Source organism: Pocillopora verrucosa, chromosome 5 (assembly GCF_036669915.1).
Source record: "Pocillopora verrucosa isolate sample1 chromosome 5, ASM3666991v2, whole genome shotgun sequence".
In the NCBI taxonomy this organism is placed as follows: domain Eukaryota; kingdom Metazoa; phylum Cnidaria; class Anthozoa; order Scleractinia; family Pocilloporidae; genus Pocillopora; species Pocillopora verrucosa.
This window is the reverse complement of record NC_089316.1, coordinates 21815491-21833348: the sequence shown is the minus strand read 5'-3', so window position 1 is coordinate 21833348 and position 17858 is coordinate 21815491. Positions and strand designations below refer to the sequence as shown.

General features: G+C 36.7%; 2 protein-coding genes across 4 annotated transcripts in view; both read right to left on the bottom strand.

The window, feature by feature from the left end:
• The window catches only part of LOC131781145 (uncharacterized), a 93083-nt gene that overhangs the window by 73948 nt on the left and 1277 nt on the right, over nt 1-17858 (bottom strand). Inside the window, exon 1 of one of the 2 annotated variants that reach the window (XM_066167643.1) lies at nt 17556-17663. The exons of the other annotated variant lie outside the window; for it this stretch is intronic. The gene's annotated coding sequence lies outside the window, so the exon portion shown is untranslated. Of the gene's footprint in view, nt 1-17555; nt 17664-17858 lie in introns of those variants that run through there. 2 annotated transcript variants of the gene reach the window in all.
• Nucleotides 645-13532, bottom strand: LOC131797869 (uncharacterized). Of its 2 annotated transcripts, XM_066167625.1 has the most exons (11): nt 12329-13532; nt 10791-11212; nt 9542-10235; nt 8653-8752; nt 7888-8137; nt 6607-7410; nt 5064-6297; nt 4784-4879; nt 3932-4188; nt 3024-3291; nt 647-2880 (listed from the first exon to the last, which is right to left on the bottom strand). In XM_066167625.1, the coding sequence occupies exons 1-11, from the start codon at nt 13530-13532 to the stop codon at nt 2876-2878; spliced, it is 5334 nt and encodes a 1777-aa protein (XP_066023722.1). In that variant the 3' UTR covers nt 647-2875. The 2 variants fall into 2 exon arrangements, with proteins under 2 accessions (XP_066023723.1, XP_066023722.1); XM_066167626.1 differs by lacking the exon at nt 4784-4879 and having other exon boundaries at nt 645-2880.

Here is a 17858-nt window from a genome sequence, read left to right as displayed (position 1 = left end):
GAATCAGTTGACTGAAATTTTGTCATTAAGAAGGCCAAAAACGCGCACGCTGTTGCGTAATTTCGTTTGTTTGTTTAGCGTCTATGAACTGTAAAGTGCACGAATCAGTTGACTAAAATTTTGTTTGTACAGCAACGCAAAGGTAATGAAACCATCCCCTCCAAAAAAATAAATTCACCATTCTGTTATGTTAAGTAGGGTTTTTCATAAATTTTCAATTTCAATTAATTTTTCTTCCTATTTTAGAGGAGTCTTAACCACACAAGACTTCTCTCTGAGCAAACATTGTTTACAATCTTTATTTTTAACGTATTTTATTAATAAATTTGTCTAGGGAGAATTTTTTTGTCAGTGGCGAAAAGAAGTCTACAAAGTCTACAAAGACCTGTCATCTTCAGATCACATCCTGTACGTGATATTTCCATCGAGAGATAACAGGTTAATTGATTAAGCTTGCTAGAGATCCTGTAGGTATGCTCAAAGATACCTCAATTGCAGTTCAAGTTGTATTCCAATCGTGGAAGGTCACTTTTAGAACCTCTCGCCGTGTTTGCACGCGTAGTTAGAACCAGGAAATAAATCAAACCATAAACAACGTTTTTATTGTCATCATTTTATTTTTAGATAGGGCTATTCTCGAAGACGGTAGAATAGACACCAATTAATCTTGAGCGACTAAATCTTGCTCATAAACGGACAGTGAAAATCCTAAAGGGGGTAAGTTTCTAAAGAAACTATAAGACTGCGTCGGTATTAGAAAATAACTTGATTTTATCAACTGATTTGATAGTGCATGTAAATCAATCATCGTAAATAGTTTTTACAGCTGACGTTTTGAGCGATAGCCCATCGTCATTCGCTCTGACGAAAGGCTAGCAATCAAGAGGTCAGCTTTACAAACCATTTACGGAGGCCATCTTACATTATCAACTCAGTTGATAGAACCAAATTATCGTGAAAATCAGTATATTTTCAGGACAACATACCGCTATAGCCGCGCGACGTGTGGTAAAACTTTAGCGTTTTGTTGAGTTCAAAGTAAAACTGCGACTTAATTGCTGCCGAGGTTTCGTTGCTAAGAGGACGTAAAAATCGGTGTTTCACGTTTTAGTTCCGTATGGGACGGCTAGGAAATTTACAAAGTTTTAAAACACACGTGTTTCGCCAGTACTTTGCTCCTTTGATCTCTTTCATTTATTCTTATTACAGATTCACTCCACTAGATTACAAATAGACAATGAATTAGATTTATCACTACAATAAAGAAACGTTGTGAAGGAGACAACCAAAGGCGCTGACGCACCATGCTAGGGATGTCCTACTAATTAAGGTGTAAGAAAAGTATATACAAATATAGAAATAAAATTTCTAATTATCCTCAATAAAATTTAAAACATTCCTTTTAAAGGCTGCAATACTATTTGATTCTTTAATATGATTAAATAAACTATTCCATTCATTCATTAGCTTAGATCCAAGTACCGCAAAGGGAATGGAAATCGCTATGCAGTTGCATAGGGAGCTGATCAAATCTGATTTTGTGCGACGTATGATGTTTAGTGAAATATCCAAGTTCCTGTTCGTCTTAACCGATAACAACTGTTATTGGTTGGTTCATAACTGAATTTCGAAAGAAGGATTGCTGTTAATCTCTAATGAACCTTTTCTTTTCTTCGTAAGTGACAATGAAGAAGCCAATCATATGAAATCTTATCTTCACTTGGGAAAACCAATGCCGACAAACGAGGCACAACGCACCAAAAATATCGCATGAGGAGAAATGGAACTGTTCGTGCGAGAGACGGGGAGCGGGTCGCGAGACACGACAAGGCATGCAAGAAGCTACATCTGACTCTATGACTGTCTCAGGGGTTTACAGTATAGTTGTGATTGTAAGGAAACAAGTCTTGGCACACTCTGTCGTCAACCTTGTGGGGTCACGCAATTTTTATCCGCGCGATGACTTCCTCTCGATGGGAACCTTGTGATCGTAACCCTATAACTCCCATGAGTGACCAAGACAGAATTTCTCCTTAGAATATCAATACAATATCAACCAGATGAGTACTGAGAATATAGCAAAATATCAATTTGGAGATAATAGGTTGATCCAATACTAAATTCTCTGAACTAACATTATAAGAATTGTATCGTTGACAGTAAGGAAAATTACAAATTTGATCTGAGTGTTAAAGGGTTAATCAATAATGGAGGTCGCTTCGTCAGCGCCAGTATCGAAATTAGCCGTAGAGTGCAAAATTTTGTTGGAGTGTTCTATGACGCTATTTTGAGTTATGGCTGTAAATGCTCTGAAATGCTATTTGAAGTTGAACGTAAGGGAAAGAAATTCAGTCGTTACGAAACAAGACATTAATTAGATCCGAAAAAAAAGCCATTACTTGGAACGTTTCCAACTTACTCAGTTCAGACTAAAGTCTTGAACCTTTGAAATTTCGATTTTCTAATTTTACATTTTAATCAGTATAGGCACTTCACGCCAAAGGACTTCTGCAGTTTATCTCAATTATCGATCGCCTTCTAAATTTGGGGGAAAGGCATATTACTGTAAGTAATAATAATAACTTTATTTAAATAGCGCTCGTATCCTCAGTTACGATAACTTTTCACAGTGTGATGTCTTTCTTTACACCCCTTGTCATTTGGGTTGTTTTCCTTTTCATGCGATTCATTGGAAAACTAATATCATAGAATCTCGAATTAAATCTAAGACTTTAAAAGTTTACATTGGATAAATCAGGCTGAAGAAAGCTCTAGTTGGCCAATTTGCATCAATAGTCTGTATGCCTATGAAGTCATTCTGTAAGGCCGGGCTCTTCACAAGGGCCAATCAAGGTGACTGTAGGGGCCTGCCACTTTAACCTGTAAACACAATAATCAGAACCCTGTGATTAAGCAGCAAGGGAGAACAATAGAGTGCTTGAATTGAGTCTGATTATTGAGATGGGAGCCAGCGATGATGCATGAAATATGAAAAACAAAATTTTATGATAATTCGAGTGTACCTTGCACGGGTTGAAGGCTGACATAGTGCACCTCATGAATATGTCCCAGCACAAGAGGTTTGCTTTCGTCAACTGCACAATGTGGCGTAATAATTACATCATTGCTATGGAATAGACTGCTGACAACACGAATGCACGTTTCAAAGCGGTTCGCTGCGGCACACAGAATCACGTGATCACCCCAAGTACCATCTTGTTCCATGTGTTCAAGGTACTCTGTCCATGTTTGACGTCCATGGACAAAGTGAAACAGATCTGTTCCATCCGGCTGTAAGAAGAATCAGTTAAAGAAGAAAACTTCAAAGGATTGTTGATAGAAACTTGAGCGCGTGGAGTACGAGTCAGGGAGTAATTTTATCAGAATGGTACGAGACAACCTTTAATTAGCAAGTTACTGCATATAACAAATTGTGTGCTCGAAACGTCTTTTAAAACGTCCGTGTATATTCTAAAACACTTTGCAAACAGCAAGAAAACAACAAGAAAGATCCATCATTAAGAGAATGACTAGAATTCTCTCATTTGATGGAGGTTTAAATGGAACTTTTTTAAAACTTGGTTATATTCTAATGACCAAAACTGTGGTGGCCTACTTCTTCGGAAAAGAAATTAAGTAACATATGAATTTAACTGTAACCAACGTCATTGAGTGGCTTCTTAAATCATGAATTTGAATCTTTCAAGTTCCCCTTTCCACCAGGGATACAAGCTGGTATAAGAGCTCCTGAAGAAAAGACCATCATTCCATACAGGAAGAGTAACAGTACTCCTGGCCACTTCACCCTGTGAACACTGGGATAGGTTCTAGTGGTGTTGGCCAAGTGGCCTGTATTATCACTAAACCTTTATCATACTCTTAAAATAACATCACTTGACATACTCAGTTAGACATAATAACATCAACTTACAAGTTTTGGGTTGCTCCTGAGGTACTGAACCAAGTTTTGTCTTAATTCGCCATGTGGGATTTTGATTCCCTTAACAATTTCCAGTTGTTCGGACAAGGCATAGAACATGCAATTTCCTAATCCTTCATTGTCAGATATTCTGAAGCCCCTTTCTGATGCAATATTCCTCAGCCCCAATGATAGATCTGTTCTGCTCTTGACTCTGCTTGCATCGAGTTGCATCTGCCGAAGTTCCTGGATGATTCGGTCAAGAGAACCTAGAAAAGACAAAGTTCCCATTAATCTAACAGCATGAAAGAAGCGAAAATAACACAATCCTCAATCAAGTACGAGAAACTTTGAGGTAATAAGAAAAAGAACGGCTTCAACCATCAGACTTCTAATGTTTTGCCCAGAAACTCAGCTTTGAAAACGAAGCTCTTACTGTTAATTAAGTCGGTTTTGAGAGGAGCAGCATATTGAACTTTGGTCTCGTTTTGAGAAAAAGTAAAAGAGTGCCCCAAGTCTTCCTGGTTTAGACAATTTATGGTAGTTTCCAATTGAAATGGGATGAAAAATTTAAATGAATAGAAGAAACAAAGAACACTAAGTCGTCCGTCCGGATCAGAAAGTGAAAGAAAATCAAATTTGTTTATACAAGTCTTACGTTTGTGACTGAAGAGTGCAGGAGTATAATTAAAAACATGTCTCGTTAGTAAGAAACGTTATCAAAAGTACCTCACGAAGTTTTCACGAAGCATAGCAGGCCTGAAGTCGAAAGTTAAGGAAATAAAATCGCAGGATCTCCTTGTAATCTTCTGTACTTCTTTAGGGATGTCAATTATCGTGTGTTATTAATATATTATTACTCACTTGGATTCAGTAATGAATCCACTGTTAGTTGTTCGGTTGACGTATCAACAACTTCGACCTGCCGAGCTCTGAAACTTGTGTCTCGTCTTTTGGAAGCTAAAGAGATGGAGAGAAACTTTTATCTTAACATCACAGTAAACAAGAAGATAAAACGACTGATTACTATTCATGTTTAACATCTTTTTTATACGAAGTGTTCATGCTTTCCGTCACAGTTAAAAGAGACCGAAAGCCGAGTATCCCCCTAAAACACTATGAAGGATATTGAAAACATTCTCACCATGAACTATGTCGAACATCTTGTCCACAAGACGGTCACACTGTTTCTCCCAGCTAAACTTCTCTTCATATGAACTCCTCAGCTGCTGAATATCTCGAAGTCGAACTGATCTTTCCTTCTGTCGGACACCAAAAATTGCCTCTGCCCACTCCTTGGGGTCCTCAGACTCCACCACGAATGATTTGCCCGATGGTAAAGTGCACAGTGCTTCACCAAATCCTGAGTTTTTACTGACAAGAATGGGAAGACCGGCAGACAATGCCTCCAACGCAGTCAAACCAAATCCCTCTGTTCTAGAGGGCATGATGCAAAGATCAACTTCACAAAATAATTCTTTCAATCCCTCTTTACTTTGCATGAACTTCCTCACGGTCAGCTGGTTTTTATCAATTCCACTCTCGAGTAAATTCTTTGCTACCTCATCCTGTTTACCGTCAGGTGCACCCACGAAAATCAGATGGTAAGAGCTGTCTTTCAGTTCAACTATTCCTTTAGCAGAGATATCGTAGCCCTTCAAGCTGAAGTCCTCTGGGTCACCACGGCCAAACGTCAGTACCTTGAACTTTTTACGCTCCTTTAGGGTTTGTTTTACGTCAGAGAACTCACAGAAAGTTCCAGGAGTCAGTTGAAGGATTTCGTCCGCACTTTTGCATGAGCAGAGCTGAGTGGAGAAAGCGTCTGTTAGCTTTGGTCCAACTGCTAGCACAGCATCTGCCAGTTTACACAACGCCACTTCGGTTAAATTCTTCTCTTGACCCTTGGCAATAGCACTGGGATAGTTTTTGTGCATTGCAAGTTCTTCGGGTGCAGTGTGCACCACCTGAATCCACTTGCAATTGTGAGACTTTCTGATAACTTGGGCTTGCTTACCAAGCTTTGCACCATGACCCAGCACAAAGTCAATGTCAAGGTTTCTTGGTGGGAAACTCAACCATTCAAGAGGATCACTGAAGCCTTCAAGTTTCTCGGCTTGCTGGATGGAAACATTGTGACTGGATGCCATTCTCCTCTCTTTATCAGTACAGGCAAACTGTGGGACAAGGAGAGTAACGTCCAGTTCAGAGCGTTTGGCCAACAGAATGGCAAGCTGTCTGTTGATGGTGGACAAGCCCCCCATTGACGAACTCCACTCACTGCCAAGGAGAGTCACCTTCAATGCTGCGGCAGACTTCTTTGGATTGATTTCACTTGCTTCATCATGTGATCTAGCAGTTACATTTGAAGAGGACAAACCCTGAAGAAAAAAAGGATCATATAAGATTATGTTAATTACATTAAAGAAACTATGGTTGTGGTCATATAAATTTTAATTGATCAATACTTTACCAAGGTAAAATGAAAAAGTATAGAATTAAAAAATAATTTCATCTTGTTACAAATTCTCTGACTTGTATTTAAAATGGAAGACAACCTATCAGGGCTCCCTTTCTCAACACTGATAACGGCCCAATTGACATTCACATCAAGTTAATTAGAGGAGCAAAGAAAAGATGAAACCGAGGCTACAAATCTTTGCTTGAAAGATCATTAAAATCAATTATACCTGGCTTCTTCTTTTAGAGAACCATTTCTTCAGTCCACAAACTGGTTCTATCATATTGCAAAGTTTTCGCGTACAGATGTCCGGTTGACCTTCATTTGCATCAATGAGGTGGAAGCAGTCCTTGTGTGTGCAAGTGGTTTTCACGTGATCTGAGCATGCACGACCTGTTTCTTCTGCCCCTTGATGACAGTAAGGGCATGCAACACACAGCCTATACTTTAATCCTCTCAGATATGTCATTTCTTGTGACAAATTCTTTAGGGTGTCTTCAAGAAATTCACGAACAAGAGTTGCAAGTTCGACAGAGTTCTGTCCTTCAACCTGATGACTTTGTGCTTTTCTTTGTCTCAAGGTGACTTTCACAAACCCTGTTTTGCATATGAGGACAAAATCATGAATATCTTTCCCAATGATGAACCATGCTCCATTTTGGTACAGGCGAGGTTGATGCATGGCCCATGTTTTTGAACACCAATGAATGGATCGTGAGACAAGCTGCAAGAAGAGACCATGAGGGACAAAGCCGTGGACAAAGAGGAGATACAATGGACATGGATCAGTTGATGATGGCTCCATCTTACTGAGTTCTACAGGTGATGACTTCAACTGAGCTGGTACAAAGTACTTCTCATCGGTTGGGGAAGCTGAGAACTTAGCGATCAAGCCAAATTGCTCCATCATGTCTAAAATGTCTCCCTTGATGATTCTTTGTCCAATAAAGCTGGAAAATACATGATCAACATGTTCCATGCTAAGGATGCCACTTCCTTCAAGTTCCCGCCAGTACTTAGCATATCGAGCATTCTACAAAATACATAAATAACAAAAATTCCAGATAAGAGAAGTCCACCAAATGTTTCTCCTGAATGTTTCCCATGCAAATGTAAAAGAACTAGAAAACTTTTATTTCAATCAATGTACCGAAATGGTAATAAATTACACTCTCAATGGACAATTTTGTATCTTTGGCTGCTCAGAGATGATTATTAGTTGTTATTTACCACCACAAAAGCTATTTAGTGCAAGTGAAAAAAATGTGTAAATACAATTATTGTGAGCGGTAGCAAGCCAATGCAAGTCTCTTGTAAAGGAAAAAGGCTAAATCAATCTATGACCTGAAAAGCTGCAAAAGGTACATGAAATAACTTGGGAGATAAAAGAGTCACAGCTGTTGCATAAGTTACCAATATATTAAACAAAAGTATCATTCTCATTTTCTGTTCACTTAAATTATTAAACATTTTCCAAGTAGGGCCTTTCTAAAATGAAATTTTTTTGTACCTGTTTATTGAAAGGTGGAATGGTTATCAGTTGTTTGAACAGATCAATCAACCACTGAGCCTTCAGTACAACTGTACTGCGATGCTTGATTATCATACCCAGACCATGGTAAAAACTGATCATGGACTCAAACTCTTTTGCATCTTTCATGAAACAATCTTTCCTTGCATAATGCTCAAGTTGTTGCAGATTTCTGTGATAAATCTGTTTAGCCACCAAAGCTTCAATCACCTTTTCAAACAAAAACCATCTAGAGGGCAACAGAATAATTAAAATGTTTTAGGGTTTAAAATTGGATATTAACTTCAGTCAGACATGTCCTTATTTGCAGTCTTTCAGAGTTAACTCATCCATTTCCTCAGTCTAGCTTTCTCCAAACTTTAGGAAAATCCAAACATGGTTATATTTTTCACATAAACAATCTCAATTCAAAGAGCTGTGCCTTCTCAAATATCCATCAGACATCCACACCTTTTTAAAAGCACAATATTGTCACAATGTCATGAATTAATAAGAGTTTTGTTTGTTTGCACTTATATGACTGCTGTGTATTTGTACAGTCTGATGTTTTAAATATTTTGATGAACTTCAAACTAGTAGAGGTAAAATATTTTTTTCTTTAGATACATGTATGTGCATATACAGTTATGATAAAAACACTGACTGCTCTTTGAAGAACTTATGATGACTGTTTGAATACATGTAAAACATTGATCCCAAAGTCCATGAAATGAGGTTTCTCAGATAAATATTACTTTCCTTTACCTGATGGGTATTTTCTCCCCCATATAAGGCTCCTGCCTCAACACCTCCAGGATTTTGTTCTGCAATTCTTTTATTCCATCTGCTTTTCCTTCTTCCTCAGCTGAATATGTTTAGAAAATGAATTCAAAGCATAATGTGACACAGAAATTTGTGCTTACAATGAGAATAGTTTGTATCATACATGTGTGATTGCAGATATTTTATGGCTGACAACATAGCTAAGATGATAATTCTCCAACTCCCCGAATCATCTTCTGTTCCTTATTTCAAACTCTCAAATCAATGGATCTGTCAGCAAAAATTTAGGTAAAATTTCCACACAGCCCCATACTACATTATGCATTCAGTTCTTGGACAGAGAAAACAATGAAAAAAAAATACATTGCCATTGGGAAAACAGATTTGTTTTACAATAGTATAGGGCTGTGCGGAAATGTTACCAAAATTTATAGACCCCAGTACGGTGATGCTGGTACATAAAGAAGCTGAAAGCTAACTGAAAAGAATGCAGCCGATAAAAGCAACAAAAAACACAACTATAACTAGCTTCCACTATTAGCCTGAACTCATTTAACCAGGGCAGTATCCTTCCCTTACAACTCCAACTTAAACAATCTTTGTGTCTACCAACCTTTTAAAATTATAATGACACACAACACCACTGATGGATGACATGTAAATGTGAGAGCCAGATAATAATTGTTCTTAATGCTCAATGTTTGCCAACGTCTACTAAATGGGCCTTTGATTGAAAAAAATAAACTGGCCACAACTTAAGTGCTCTCGGAATTGATGCAAAGACAAGCTAGTAAGCAATTATAAAACCATCAATTACTGCAAGTAACACATGATGGAGGATACAATTTAAGACACAAAATATTATTCTTACCTCTTTTATGTTTTCCTCTCTGCTTTTGAATCTTCCTTTTAGATTTCTCAGTCAAGTTTGGTCTCTGAGTGTTGTCAATGCAGAATAAGGGTCTGACCACATGCCTCTCATATTCCATACCAGAAATTCTCTCCTGTATTTGTTTCTTTATTACAGCTATGTCTTCAACTGGTTTATCAGCATGTGTTCCAACAATAAACACTGGGGGGCGGAGGTAGGGAAGTCTGTGTTGTGCATCATCATGTGGGTCATCGGTTGCTAGGGAAACACCATGTACTGTAGCCAGCCATGACAGCAAATTCTCCATGTTTGTTTCGTTGTTAGGGTTTTCCAACTTCACATCATTACTCCCTTGTCTCATGCAGGGCTCAGCTGCAGCATCCAAAGGCTTGCTGAGATTGTGCACCAGTATGTATAATGATCGTTGTGATAAGAAGATAGGATGGCTGGCATAGTACAGGTGCTGCCCTGCAAAGTCCCAAATGTCCATGAGATAGGATTCTTCTTTGAATGAACCACTTTTTGTGTCTTTGCTTTGGAGATACTCCAACCACTGATGAACATGCTTCACAGTGTCAGGGGGTTGAGCAACATCAATAATTACCTTGGGCTCATCTGAGATGCAGTCCATTGATTGTTCAATGCTAATGTTGTGCATAGCGTCTACTGACAGGTTATCTCCTTTATCCTCAACCTGAGTAAAGTATCAAAGAAGGTGAAATTAATTACTTTAACCCTTTAACTCCCATGAGTGACCAAGACAGAATTTCTCCTTACAATATCAATACAATATCAACCAGATAAGTGATGAGAATATACAAGAATAACAATTTGGGGATAATAAGTTGATCCAATACTTAATTCTCTGAACTACTGTTATGCAAATTGTGTGGTTTATAGTAAGGAGAATGGCAAATTTGATCTGGGAGTGAAAGAGTGAAGTACCACAATGATTCAGTTTAGCCAGCAAACTAATTACACTTCTGAAATAATTATGCCAAAGTTTGATGTAAATTAAATAAAATGAAAGTACTACACTGGGAGGGAAATTATTGTTTAGACTATGAACAGTTCCCTGCTTTTTGGCTAAGACCATTGCAAAGTAAAAAAATAATAAACAATTTTAATTTTTGCTTCACTTTAAGGTTTACATAATCTTAATTTGACATCAAGCATTTTAAACTATACTGTCATTAAAAAGCTGCCTTAAACGTACTTGTAAAGAATGTTTTTAGAATTCTGACATCACCTTTTTTCTGCCATATTTGTAACCATCAAAAGATCCCTCTTCAAAATCTGCAGGTGAAATGTGGACTGAATCTTTCTCCAAATCTTCTTCTGAAGTTTTATCTTGTATAAAAATTTTCTCCACAACAGTCTTTGCCACATCTTTAGAACATTCCAACAGTCCTGGTTTAATCTCACCAATGGACTGCCAGTTCCTTGCAGCTTGGTCAACATCAATTTCACACTTTGAAGGATCTACTTCAATCCCCTCAGTGCTCTGTTCCTCAGAGTCAAATGGAAGGCCTAGGAGACTCTTCTTTAAACTGGTTTTACCAGCTCGATCCTGACCAATGAGTAATATTCTACTGCGGTAAACTGTGACATATCCATCTTTCAAAGCCCTTTCATAAGCCAGCTGTACTTTGCGTTGATCTGCTATTTGGTCTTATTAGAGAGTTTTCACAACACAAAGAAAAAAGAAATTTCTGCACTGAAAAATTTGTACAAAATAATTGAAAAAAAGCAAAGTTAAAAGTTTACAAATCAACTACTATAAATATCCAACATGAATAATGTTAGAGTTAAAGGCTGGTATATAAAAACTAAACCATCACAATTTTTTTTTTTCTGATATTAATGCATTAGTGAGTTTGGAAAACACATTTATTCCATTCTCACATAAAAATTACACAGTCAATCAAAATAATTCTCCTGGCATAAAATGTAGTGATGAGTTTGGTGAACATGCACACCAAAACTAAACTGACTCAATGTTTTATAACATTAAGAATTAGAACCACTTGTGACTGATCACACAAAAGAGAGAGGCAATGACTTAAATCAATTCTTCTAAGTAGTGAGGAATCAATAACCAATTAATTGTTGGTAAAAGAGAAAGAAAAAGTGCTTATATCCAAAAGGTAACAACTACAAGTGTAAAAAACATTGCACAAAAATCACCAGTGATATGGAAATAACAATCAGAATTTAGTCATGCTTAAAACAAATTCAAGTTCTATTCCTGTAACTTAATTCACAAATTGTATTAGTTTATAAATTTTGTTTCACAAGCTACAAGTTATTCAATTTTTGAACACTTTCATTGAATCAAATAGAAAGCAAAAATAAAACAACAATTTCTATCAATGAAATGACTTGGGATACATTTTATCCTTTCTTTATTCCAGTCAAATAGAAAGCAAAACTCAAAACAATGATGCCTAACTGTATAGAATGATTTGTAATAACATTTACTCTCTTGATTCCACATCAAATCATATTTCCTTATTGATGAACTTAAATTTCAATGTCAGCCAAATTGTTAAAATAAAGCTTTCCAATATAGAACATAAACTTCCGTTACAAATGTCATGTATTTCTCAAGTGATGCCAACTTTGTTAAACCACACAAAAACTGACAGTATTTACAGTTTACCTATCGCCAGCTACCTGTAATAATCAGTAACAAGCAGAATAACCACTTGCAAGTCAATCATTAGAACCAATTTAGTAAATGCACACGTCACAACAATAATGTGAACAGAAATTTCCTTTACTCACCTTGGAGATCTGAATATACTCGGTCAATTATTCCTCTATCTTCTAGCTCCGCAACACTTCTCATTCCTTCAACTGTAAAAGGATTCCCATTTACAAACAACGATTTGAGTTTCTTCAGCTGTTTTATAGCTGGACTCAACACAGTCAACTGGTTGTAACTCAGATTCAGTGTCTCCACTCCCACCATCTCACCGATAGCATCATGGATCGTGGTTAGTTTGTTATGTGAGATGTCCAGCCATTTGAGTTTCTTCAGCTGTGTTATAGCTGGACTCAACACAGTCAACTGGTTGTAACTCAGATCCAGTCTCTCCAGTGCCACCATCTCACCAATAGCATCAGAGATGGTGGTTAGTTTGTTATCTGAGATGTACAGCCATTCGAGTTTCTTCAGCTGTTTTATAGCTGGACTCAACACAGTCAACTGGTTGTAACTCAGATCCAGTCCCCTCAGTTCCACCATCTCACCAATAGCATCAGAGATGGTGGTTAGTTTGTTATGTGAGATGTTCAGCCCTTTGAGTTTCTTCAGCTGTGTTATAGCTGGATTTAACACAGTCAACTGGTTGTAACTCAGATCCAGTCTCTCCAGTGCCACCATCTCACCAATAGCATCAGAGATGGTGCTTAGTTTGTTATCTGAGATGTACAGCCATTCGAGTTTCTTCAGCTGTTTTATAGCTGGACTCAACACAGTCAACTGGTTGTAACTCAGATCCAGTCCCCTCAGTTCCACCATCTCATCAATAGCATCAGAGATGGTGGTTAGTTTGTTATGTGAGATGTTCAGCCCTTTGAGTTTCTTCAGCTGTTTTATAGCTGGATTTAACACAGTCAACTGGTTGTAACTCAGATCCAGTCCCCACAGTTCCACCATCTCACCAATAGCATCAGAGATGGTGGTTAGTTTGTTATGTGAGATGTACAGCCATATGAGTTTCTTCAGCTGTGTCAAACTTGCTGGGAATATGGACAGCTGGTTTCCCCTTACATCAAGGAACGTAATTTTATTTAGTTTTCCAACATTTTCAGGTATTGTTTTAAGTTTATTCCATGACAGGTCAAGTTCGTCCAACTCAGTTAATTCCAGCACCGCTTCAGGCAATTGAAGCAAATCCCGCTCTGATAGATTTAATGTTTTTCCTCCGAAACCATCTGTTACAATCTTACTTCTCAAGTTTTCTTTACAAATATGGGAATCCATGTCTTACTAAATGTAACTGTCAGAACGAAAAAACAAGCTGTCATTAAAGGTGAGTAACTTGAACTAACTTTCTTGTGGCATTTATAATAACGATCGAACCAAAAATTGGCAAGAATGAGGTTTATAATTTAACATCTACTGAACCAAGGTAATGATTTATTCCTCGTAATACATTATCTTTGGAAACCATCCACCCTTCAGTGTTCTTTTAAACATTTGAGTAAAGGACCGGATGCTTATGCGTAAAGGGTCTTGAGTTATTTATTTTCATTAGAAACATTTCAACTTAAATCTATTTGTATAATTTTTGTGTTCATCAACAATTGCTTGAGTTATAAATGTTAACAAAAAGGCAATTATGAACAAGAAAGATATTTGAATTTAAATACACTGAGTTTTCCAAGCTGTTTTTCCAAAAACATACGAATTGCTACTTCCATTTCAAAATTAATATCCAACAGGAAAGAAATAATTAGTGCAAATCTATGGTTGGTTTTGTTTTCATGTGATAACCTAAGACAGTTGTAAATAAACCAAAGCATGAATGATTTCTAAGCTGTTGATATCAGACCAAGTTGCTAATTTTCAGACCTGTTGTTTGATTTCATCCTCTGTAAGCTATTTTTACTTGTAATTAACAGAGTGAATTCATCAGAATATGGTCCTAGTCATTTAATAAAGACTGATTGGATAAGTCCTTCTCACTGATATATTCACTGTTTTGATACAAAAATAATCAGAATGAGAGCTCTTTGTTTTGTTTGGTTTTTTTTTACAGAGTTTGTCTAGCAGCATGATGGTTTTAAGATTACAATTTTCAATTGAAGACATGTTTTGCATGAAATATCATCCAAATCACCCATAGTTGCAGTACTCTTTATGTTATGTATTGAATGTTGTTGATGAAATAAAAAAATAACAAAGAGTAGAGAAAACTGGTTTTAATTTCTTATTCATGTTTATAAATAAAAGCTTAACTAAGAAGGGAATGTGAAGAGAAAAAGTATATATCAATTAACTGAGGATAGTGATAAAGAACTCAATTGGTACTAAGCAGAAAAATGAGGAATTGAAAAAAGTGTCCATAATTAGAACTGGCCACCTACGGGAGTGTCCATTAGCAGAGAGTTGACTGTAAAATAAATTAAGATCCTTTATTAATTAACAAATCTATCAAGGACTGTCTCCAAATCTTTACAAATTGTGCATCATTTCTTGAATATTTAATTTTCAGCAAAATGAATTCAAGTTAAAAATTTTACAACTGCAATCATTAACCAACATCAAAATTCATGTATAACATATTTATTTAACCCTTCACCTTGCATGAGTGACCAATACAGGAATTCTCCTTACAAAATATCAACACAACATCAAGCAGATATTGTAAGTGATATGAACAAAGGAAAATATCAGTCAGAGGATTATTAGATGATCCAATACCAAATTCTCCAAACTTACATCATAAGAATGGTATGGCAAACAGTAAGGAGAATTACTAAAGAGATCTTAGGAGTGAAAGGGTCAAGGGAATGAGAGTGTTTACCTAAGAACAAAATAATTCATGTCCCAAAATATGTACTGAATGCATTTATTGCTTTTTCAAACAAACATGTAATGGTTAAAAAAAACTCAGGGTTGACCTGCAAAAAAAAAATCAACAATTTTAAAAACCATGGATCTTTAATATACATGTAGGCTACCCTGTCTCAGTGCAATAAAGAAATCCTTACTTCCTTTTCAGGGCTCAATAATTTGCAAATATCAGAATTAAAAAGTGTTGAGGAGGAAAAACTTTCATCTGAAAATATAACTTTTCATCTGTTAATCAAAACTATAACAAAATTCTTGAACATGATTGGTTATCACCAGCCCAATTTGAGCACTTATAGTACAGTGTATGTGTCATGCTTGTAATTGGACCATGTTATAGGACCATTAAAGGGACAATTATCATGTCGTGCCTGTGGAAGGGGACAGAATGTGTGATGTGTGCACACTGTTGTCCTGCATTTTGCCGATTTAATTGTTGTTGTTGTTGTTGTTTTTTTTGAAAATGTATAATGGATGTCTCTAGTTTCTTTCTCAGATTTTATTATATTGTAATTAATTGATAACAGTTGTCTGGTTTGTTAATCAAGAGTATTATTACAAACAGAATTGGACAACAGGAAGTCCTGTGAACAACCATGGCAGGAACATGGATGGCCATGGTCTATCCATGGTCTTGACGCTAGAGTAATAAGCGATTATTGAATGAGGTTGAGCATGATATCAAAAAACTGAATCAAATAATTGTTTTATTACAATTTTTTTTAGAGGTATTCAGCTATTTTGAGCATCTCTCTAGGTTTGCAAAAGGTTGAGAACACTAAACTCTAAGGTCTTGGAAACTAGGCAGACATTGATCTCGAGAAGATAAATGCAGTAGAAGCCTCAGATATTGCATTTTATCATGTCAACTTCACACACTATTGTATATTGATTGAATGCTCATTACCAATCAGCTCTTTCATTGTAAATCTTATGTATAATGATCAAAATTATTGAATATGTACAGGAAAGTACAAGAGACAACTGGCCATTTAATACTGGAATTGAAATTTTTTGGCTTGAAATGCACATTAAAAGTATGATGTGGTTACTTATAGATCTTACTGAGAACGATTGTTAATGAATCGCAAACAACTGAGCTCAAAGGTTTCTAAGAATTTGAATTGCATGTATCTTTTCTTTGTCAGAGTTTCCCCAGCCATACCCCTTGGATAAACTCAGTCACATAAGAATATTTGGCCTTTTCACACATCACAAAAATATCAAAGTTTTTTCACGCTCACGCATTTGAGACATTTCACATGAAAGTAAAAAGCCGAATTCCCTAACTAAATTTTCAATTTTCCTAGTCTTGACGAGTTTTAAATAACAAATGATGACAGAATGTCTTACATTATTTGTTCAAGGACCATTAGAGGTCTGGTTTATGACTTCTATTGATCCATATAAAGTTCATGTCCTGTTCAAACTCAGGTCAAAACTAAACCACAACTGTTCTTGAACAATTCATTTTCAAAACAATTAAAAAGCCGGGAATTCATCACGGAAAACAAAATGGTTCACGAGTCACGTTTAATTCAGTTCTTCACACTCGAGTCACGTTTAAATTTAACAATTACTTCACGCGAACATGAAAAAATCTTATTATCTCTAATCACGACTCAGAAAAAAAATTCAGATCACGATACACGAGGAAAAAAAACTCGCCCATGCATGCTTCACGTAAAAAGTATAGGGGTCCTCTTGTCAATCACGGAAGCAGACAGCGAGCAAGTTTTATTTATTTCATCAAATACCTGACATACCTGCATTTAGATCATGCATTAATTTGGTTACTTAACAGATTTAAGAGGTTTTGAGTTCGTTTCTAACTTCTGCCAGATGAAATCAAGTACAATCCATGGAATTAAGCGAGTATTGTCATCAGTTCAAACACTTCCATTGCTTAACGTGAAAAACTGAAAACTAATCGACGTTGAAAAACTACCAGACAGAATGATTAACGATCAGAGCTGATTGACGTCAGCACGAAGATATCAGAGAGTGAGTGAACTGACAGAAATGACGGCTGAAGCACTTCAGGGGAAATGACTTCAGTTCGATCGAGCGGAGAGTGTGAGTTCTTAGCTGAATTATCTACGTTCGATTTGCAGGAATCTAGTGAGGCTACACTTTACAAATGAGCTAAATTCTTATGTATATTGAACATAATTCTTACATGTTAGCAAAGCAAGTAACAAGTGCAGAGAACAAACGGCAATCAAATACGGATTGAAGACAATCTAACTGCTCTGATCAGTAGGGACACTCCTTAATTAACTTCCACAAAATACTGCAGGCTTCTGAAACGTCACGCGACTAAGGGCCTGTTTATAGGGAGTTACCATGCCGAAAAGAGCATAACGAGTCTCGCAAGGCTACACTTTACAAGTGAGCTAAACTCTTATCTATATTGAACATAATTCTTACCAACTAACAAGTGCAGCGAACAACCAGCAATCAAATAAGGACTGTAGACAATCTCGGATCGGTATGGACACTCCTTAATTAACTTCCACAAAATACTTCAGGCTTCTGAAACGTCACGCGACTAAGGGCCTGTTTTACATGGAGTTACCATGCCAAAAAGAGCATAACGCATAAATTATGACTGATTATGCAAAAGGTTGCACTATGTAATTGTCACCATCGCACTCGCACAGCGCGCACACCCATGCAATTAGCATAAGCACGAACATCGCACTTTGTATAAGTTATAAAGATTTCGTAATG

Bases quoted from the DNA above. Each gene is read 5' to 3' on its own strand.
- LOC131797869 (XM_066167625.1), bottom strand. From the start codon at position 13,532: ATGGATTCCCATATTTGTAAAGAAAACTTGAGAAGTAAGATTGTAACA. The intron at 10,236-10,790 runs GTGATGTCAGAA...TACTTTACTCAG, and splicing joins ACAAATATGGCAGAAAAAAG to GTTGAGGATAAAGGAGATAA. The intron at 3,292-3,931 runs GTAAGTTGATGT...TTCTTCTTACAG, and splicing joins TCAGGAGCAACCCAAAACTT to CCGGATGGAACAGATCTGTT.